The sequence below is a fragment of the Solanum pennellii genome, chromosome 2 (assembly GCF_001406875.1).
Source record: "Solanum pennellii chromosome 2, SPENNV200".
In the NCBI taxonomy this organism is placed as follows: Eukaryota; Viridiplantae; Streptophyta; class Magnoliopsida; order Solanales; family Solanaceae; genus Solanum; species Solanum pennellii.
In genome coordinates this window covers 42596526-42604044 of record NC_028638.1, presented here as the reverse complement: position 1 = coordinate 42604044, position 7519 = coordinate 42596526, and the positions used below count along the sequence as shown (strand labels likewise).

At 34.5% G+C, this 7519-nt stretch overlaps 3 protein-coding genes across 3 annotated transcripts; 2 read left to right on the top strand and 1 right to left on the bottom strand.

Moving 5' to 3' along the window:
• The first annotated feature begins 233 nt into the window (after positions 1-233).
• On the top strand, positions 234-1918 carry LOC107010906 (photosystem I reaction center subunit III, chloroplastic-like). The gene is made up of 2 exons (XM_015210167.2): positions 234-871; positions 1460-1918. Exons 1-2 carry the CDS (start codon positions 495-497, stop codon positions 1767-1769), a joined length of 687 nt encoding a protein of 228 aa, XP_015065653.1. The 5' UTR covers positions 234-494; the 3' UTR covers positions 1770-1918.
• Positions 1919-3068: 1150 nt separating this feature from the next.
• On the top strand, positions 3069-4195 carry LOC107010907 (photosystem I reaction center subunit III, chloroplastic-like). Its single transcript, XM_015210168.1, has 2 exons — positions 3069-3632; positions 3705-4195. The coding sequence occupies exons 1-2, from the start codon at positions 3256-3258 to the stop codon at positions 4012-4014; spliced, it is 687 nt and encodes a 228-aa protein (XP_015065654.1). The 5' UTR covers positions 3069-3255; the 3' UTR covers positions 4015-4195.
• LOC107010908 (LOB domain-containing protein 4-like) lies at positions 4104-7421 on the bottom strand. The gene is made up of 2 exons (XM_015210169.2): positions 7072-7421; positions 4104-4893 (listed from the first exon to the last, which is right to left on the bottom strand). The coding sequence occupies exons 1-2, from the start codon at positions 7240-7242 to the stop codon at positions 4579-4581; spliced, it is 486 nt and encodes a 161-aa protein (XP_015065655.1). The 5' UTR covers positions 7243-7421; the 3' UTR covers positions 4104-4578.
• Positions 7422-7519: the final 98 nt, after the last annotated feature.

The window sequence follows — 7519 nt, the reverse complement described above, 5'->3', positions numbered from 1 at the left end:
CTGTTTTAGTCTTGTAGTATATTCATGAAAAGTTACAAACGAGTAATTCCTGAAAAATCAAATTTCAAATTTAACAACTCCAAAAACATAACAAATACTTATGTTCATTATTGATGTGATAAAGGGCAAAAATTACGAAGTTGATCAAACTATCACTAATAATTTCTTAATTATCGTGTAAAATAGTAAATGTCTGTTTAATATATTATTAATAATTGTTCATTCAAGAGTTCTCTTTACCTATGTGGTGGCCACGCGAAAATATGAGTATCTGTAATCCATGGTTGCTGTTCATCCACAGATGGATAAAATTTCATAAAATCTCTAAAACTCACAAAATCCAACTTTGTTATCCAATGAAATCACTCCACGTAAGCTCCCTTTCAACTCCTTATCCTCTCCCTTGATCACTCACAAATTCTAAAAACCATCTCTTCAGTCTTCTTCTTCTTTCTATCATTTTCTTGAAAAATAATACTCTTAGAAAGAACACCATGTCTCTAACTATTCCAACAAGCCTTTCAAAACCCATTTCAACATCTAAATTTGGGTCTCAATTTACCACAAAACAAAGAACTTCAGCCATTGTGTGTTCTTCAAACCAAACCCCTGTTTCTAATTCAACAGAGGAAAGTTCTTCTTCATTAAAGGCATTCTCTGCAGCACTTGCTTTGTCTTCTATTCTATTGTCAGCACCAGTTCTTCCAGCTTCTGCTGACATCTCAGGTCTCACACCTTGCAAGGATTCAAAACAGTTTGCTAAAAGGGAGAAGCAACAAATCAAGAAGCTTCAGAATTCTTTGAAGCTTTACTCACCTGATAGCGCCCCTGCACTTGCTATCAATGCCACTATTGAGAAAACTAAACGCAGGTTTGCCTTCAGTATCTTTCTTCACAATTTTTCAAAAAGTCTTACTTCTTATTTGCCTATTTTCTCTAGTTATCATTTTTTTATTGTGTACTAGATAGAGAGTACTTATATTAAGATTTTGGAATTCTAATCAATTTTGTTAGGGATTCACAAATTAAAATACATAATACAAATATAGGGTCTATGGAAAAGCTACTGGATTCGTCCGAATCCATGAAGCCCCACCTAGCTCTGTCTCTGCTCTAGAGTCTAGAATGTGTCAATGCTCGTAAAAATATGGGTAGCTAATGCTCAATTGATCCAACCAGAAGTATGGATAACGAGGTTACCTTCTACCTTTAATCCCCATAGGAGTAGGAGTAGAGGAAGAGCTAAAAGTATTCTTTTACGAATGAAAGCATAATGTACATTAACATTTGCTTATCAAAGAAAAGCAGATTGTTCAGAACAGATTTTCAACTTTTCCTTGCATATGCCGTTGAGATTAGACTAGGAAACATCCAAAAATAGAACATACATATACCCTTTGATACTCGAGTTAGCAAAAGTTTAGTTCATCATAAAGTCACTCAACTAATGTCATTGCAGGTTTGACAACTATGGAAAGCAAGGACTGTTGTGTGGATCAGATGGACTCCCGCATTTGATAGTGAGTGGTGACCAGAGGCACTGGGGTGAGTTCATCACTCCAGGGATCCTCTTCTTGTACATTGCCGGATGGATTGGATGGGTAGGAAGGAGTTACTTGATTGCCGTAAGAGATGAAAAGAAACCAACAATGAAGGAGATCATCATCGATGTTCCGTTGGCTAATAGACTCGTGTGGAGAGGCTTCATCTGGCCTGTTGCTGCTTACAGAGAGTACTTGAATGGAGACCTTATTGATCCTAATGTCTAATTTTGATTACCCTTGTTTAAATTTCTCTTGTTGGAGACTCGTGGAATTATACTTTCACTTGTTTATATCAATGAAAGATTGTGAATTCTCCATACCATGTGTTGCTAGATAATGTGGCTAGTTCACTGTCTAATGTTCTTTTTATGATTCGTTTGGAAACTGTTCTCACGGTTTGATAAGTTGAGTCATTCATTTCAATATAGTATCACAATAGATAGAGGTTTATATGCGCTACTATCAATGCCACCCCAAAGATATTTCACATGTATGATCCATGAAAAGTAATCAGATCAACAAGTAGTGGTGTGCATAATTCAGGCCTGTCACGCGGTTGGAGAGCCCTCTGTGACATTAACCTCTAAGTTGAGGAAAATATTGTATGTCTGCCTGGAAAGGGAAATATATCATTCTGGTATGCCAACTGAACAAAAATAGAGCCCCTTTGTCCTCTGTAGTCATTTACCTGATGGAGCAAAACCGAAATATCCTGCTTAACGAGGTACTTTACAGTATGATATGACAGAAGTGGAGATTCCAACCACAGTCCAAAGTGCATGTGGTAGCACAAAAAAACACATGAGAGGTCGTAAAACGAAAGAAAAGAAGAATCAAGTATGGTCTATGGATACAAAAAATATGGCATAAACAAGTATCATTGAAGATGACATTGGCTACATGGAGAGCTTTACATGACAATAACTTGCCCCACTCTAATGAACTGGAAAATTCAGAGAACTTTATTTATGTCAAAACTTGATGTATCACCTAACTACTCATGGCCCAATAATGGAAACATAAATCCGTAATCTTGTATGCTTCTTCATGACCAAAATTTTACCAGCATAGAGATCAAGGTGAGCACATAGATATGCAAATTCAAAATTTCATTCAAACACATGGGCTCATTGAAGCTGTTGGACTTGTTTACATTTAAATCCATATAGAAATAATATGCTTTTGCTGAGAGCCCATGAAGTGCATGGCCAGTTGGCTCAAAACCATAAAATTGTACGTTTTGTCTTTCAAATAGATTGATCTATCAATTCTGCTCTTCAAATAAATAAAACTTATATCTAGTAGATTCAAAAACTGAAGTCATGTACGGAGATATTCTGATACGAAATAAAAAACTTATACCTTGCAAAGAATTATTTATCGCGAGGGACAAAAATTAAAGACTATCCCAAAATAGTGTGGCAAAAGTGTACCTGACCCAAATCATAATATCTGTATCTGTTAAATCCCTGGTTCTTGCTCTTCCACAGATGGATCAAGAAAATCCCCAAAACTCATAAAATCCAACTCTATTAGCCAATCAAATCCCTCCACCTAAGCTCCCTTTCAACTCCTTATCCTCTCTCTTGATCGCCAATCCTTTCTTCCACAAATCCTAAAAAAACCATCCTTTCACTCTCCACACTCCAATCTTCCTCTGTTTTCTTGGGGAAAAAAAACACAAAAAAAAAGAGAGGAAAAAAAAAACAACATGTCTCTTACTATTCCTTCAAACCTTTCAAAACCCATTTCAACATCTAAATTTGGGTCTCAATTTACCACAAAACAAAGAACTTCAGCCATTGTGTGTTGTTCAAACCAGACCCCTGTTTCTAATTCAACAGAGGAAAGTTGTTCATCATTAAAGGCATTCTCTGCCGCGCTTGCTTTGTCTTCTATTCTATTGTCAGCACCAGTTCTTCCAGCTTCTGCTGACATCTCAGGTCTCACCCCTTGCAAGGATTCAAAACAGTTTGCTAAAAGGGAGAAGCAACAAATCAAGAAGCTTCAGAATTCTTTGAAGCTTTACTCTCCTGATAGCGCCCCTGCACTTGCTATCAATGCCACTATTGAAAAAACTAAACGCAGGTAGTAATTATCTCAGAAAAGGGCATTCAATTATTTGACTTACGAAATCACTCTTTACTATTGTCATTACAGGTTCGACAACTACGGTAAACAGGGACTGTTATGTGGATCAGATGGACTGCCACATTTGATAGTGAGTGGTGACCAGAGGCATTGGGGTGAGTTCATCACACCAGGGATCCTCTTCTTGTACATTGCTGGATGGATTGGATGGGTAGGAAGGAGTTACTTGATTGCCGTAAGAGATGAAAAGAAACCAACAATGAAAGAGATCATCATCGATGTTCCGTTGGCTAATAGGCTCGTCTGGAGAGGCTTCATCTGGCCTGTTGCTGCTTACAGAGAGTATTTGAATGGAGATCTCATTGATCCTAATGTCTAATTTCATATAATCGCGCTTTCACTTGTTTATATGATGAAAAGAACATTGATTGCGATGGATGATTGTTAATTACTTCTATATTTTATTACGGTGTTAAAAGATTGTAAGTATTGTACGTGGCTATATCCGCAGTTCTAACATGAATTTCAGATATCAGATGGTTAAATAAGAGTTTTACGGACCATTAGTTGTTAAAGTATATAAAGGGAATTTAATTTCTTCAATCAAAATTGGGGGAAAAACAGCACAAAATTTTCCTATTACATATATATACACAAGAACAAAGATGATACTAGTATAAACTTTTTTTTTTTTTGCCAAAAGGCCTAACACCCAATGAAGGGTTTGATTTCATTCTAACACACTCACAAACTATGTTCAGACTCTTCAAAAATGATGTTACACCCGTGTAGGAGGATATGACACGCATTTTGGAGGATTCTGAGCAGCATAGCTTACGAAACAACAACCTAATTCATCACCTTTGCTCTTATAAGAAAAAGATATATAGAGGCAAAAGGACACAAGATAATTTTTGAAGTTCAAAAAGACAACAAAACTCATCTAATATGGCCACATAGGCTCATTGAAGGTGTTGGACTGGTCTACATCCAAATCCATATGGTAATATCCTTTGGGCTGTGAGCCCATAATGGGAGACCCACTATTTGGTGGGCTATTAGTAATGTTTGTTGATTGTCTTAGCCTCAATTGGACAACCTCAGCTTGGGTCATGGCTAGTTGGGTTCTTAGCATATCAATTTGTTGTTGAAGAGATGAAATGGCTCCAACACATCCATAAACTGGATCTCTAACTCTAGCATTAGCTTCATACACCATGCTACTCACTGCATCTCCTCTTTTGTGCTCTGGCAATTCCTGCAATTTTTAAGATCAAAATCCATGACACTGTCATTGTGTTTTTGCATTTAAAATGGCTACTTTTTATGAATTTTCAACAACTAATTATTATTCAAAAATCAATCCCCAAAAGCAACTTTTAACATAGCCATAATGTGCTATGTCATAAATTAGTAACTTTGGAGACAAACCTTATGGGCTTCTTAACATATTTACTAATGGAACTCCATAGTTTTAAATAATTATCTATTGTCTCACTAACTAATATTTTCATATCAGATTTATCTAGATACATGTTTTTTTTTGCTACCAGACACACTGAAATAGAGAGAGAGGCGAGTGAGAATAGGAGAGAGACGAGCAGAACTTGTCTATATATACTTCAGATACATGTGAATCACACCAGAAATATATATATGATGTGATTCACATGTATCTGAGATACCATATATGTGCGAGATATGAGTGAAACGAACGAGATTTGTCTATGTATCTCAAATACATGCAACTCCACTTAGATACAGAGTATCTACAATAAATTACACTTAATTTGACCTTATGTATCCCGAGATACATGTACAGGCCAATATCTTCCAAATTACCTTAATAAGTTTGTAGGCTAATAAATGGGCTTGGTTTGCACCTTGAGGACCCCAAGAAGGTATGTTCAAAGAGTATGTCATATTGACATCATTTTTGTGTCATAAAAATGAAAATAACTAAAAAGGAGTGTTAGTTGAAAAAAAAAAAGAAAGGAGAAAAAGGAAAAAGAGAAAGAGAAATCACCTTTTTTTTTAGGTCAAATCAAAGAAGTCTTTAATTATGGCTAAGAGGTGATATGTTACTATCAAAATATGTATATATATGTGGTCAAAAGAATAAGTGTGTTCATTTTCTTGAAGTAAGTTGATTCTTTTGTCCTTCAAAATTTTAAAATAGGAGACCATTTAACAACCCTAGAAATTTTATGAAAAATGACGATAGGAAAAAACATCATGTGTCCACTTAACATTTCAGTTATAAAAAGTATATATATTGTGATAGGTGACCATATTTATATTGAATAAATTAGTTGACTTTCAAATATTAAGAAAATAAATAAATTACGTACGTAGAAAAAAAAACAATTGGACATGGAGGAATGGAGATTATGGCTCCAAAATTAAGGACCCATTCAAAACGAGAAAATGTCTCACTTTATCTGAAAATCGTTGTTCGATCGGAAAAATTTTAAATTCAATATTTTTTAAGATTTTATGTGGGACAATAAAAATAGACTACTTAAAACTTTTTTCACATTTAACAAATGAAACGGTTTTTCAACAACTAACAAACATCTCTTTGTTCCCCTCTATCGACCCTACAACTTGTGTCATAATAAAGCTAACATTGCTAAGAATTTTGAATAAATTATTTATACGTATTAAATAAATTTGTTAACATAAATAAATGACTTTTCTAATCAAATTGATTAATGTTGAATTTGTAGCAATTATTGTGGTCTCTGGACAAAGTGAAAATTTAAATACTTAACCAATAATTTAGTACGCAGTATATATATACATTTTTCCTTAATTATATGAATGTTTGACACATTTGATCAATAGAAAGAGGACAAATATGGTTATAACCATAGGTTACTTAATTTAATCGATTATATATTTATCATACATACTTGTTTATTGTGCTAATTATATTTACTCCAACTTTTTGGATTTTATTGCATGTGACATGTTAAAATACATTATCTCCTCTCTATTATAGTATGTTCAGACCAAGTGCATGTATAACTTCCATCTCCAATATTTTTATTTAATTAAATAAAGGTAATGATCTCTAGATCCATCTCATGTTGAATACTCTACGTAACAATCTAGTGTACGAAATATCTCGTGTTCTTTCAGGATCAAGGAACCTCAAGGGGGTGATATAAGCAATCTAGCTATCATGACACAAACATCAATGACTGATTTCACAGCTCGTACTATAAGTCACAGACACAAATATCAATGACTGATTCCACAGCTCGAACTATAAGTCACAGACACAAACATTAATGACTGATTCCACAACTTGAACTATAAGTCACAGACACAAACATCAATGACTGATTCCACAGCTCGAGCTATAAGTCGCATAGAAAATTAAGGTGTTGAATTGAAGAAGATAAAAGAAGAGATAAAAAAAAAGTGGAACCTGTAACATTTTGCTGACATTACTAGCACCAAAGACCTTATGAACATTAGCAAACTTGTGAGGTTCATCAGCAGGGAAATAAGGCGAAAAAACACAGTCATGACCACATCTTCTTCTCAATAACTTGCAAGCTGCACATGGTGAGCTACTATTTTTACCACACTCCTTCATTTATATGATATGTTGGAGTAGTAGCTAATTGTAGTGTATATATATAGTACAAAGTCAAGTGTTGGTGTGTATATATAGTAGAGAAAAAGAAACAATAAAAAGAGTATTTAACAAGGCAAAATAATTCTACAGAGAAAAAAAGAGTAGGAATGGAAAAGGGGGAGGCAGGTGAGAGAATAAAAATGTGATGGATTTTTATGCATGCTAAAGGGAAATATATGCTAATCAAAGGGATCAGACTTTTATTTTATTATAGGTCTTTTTATATATATATATA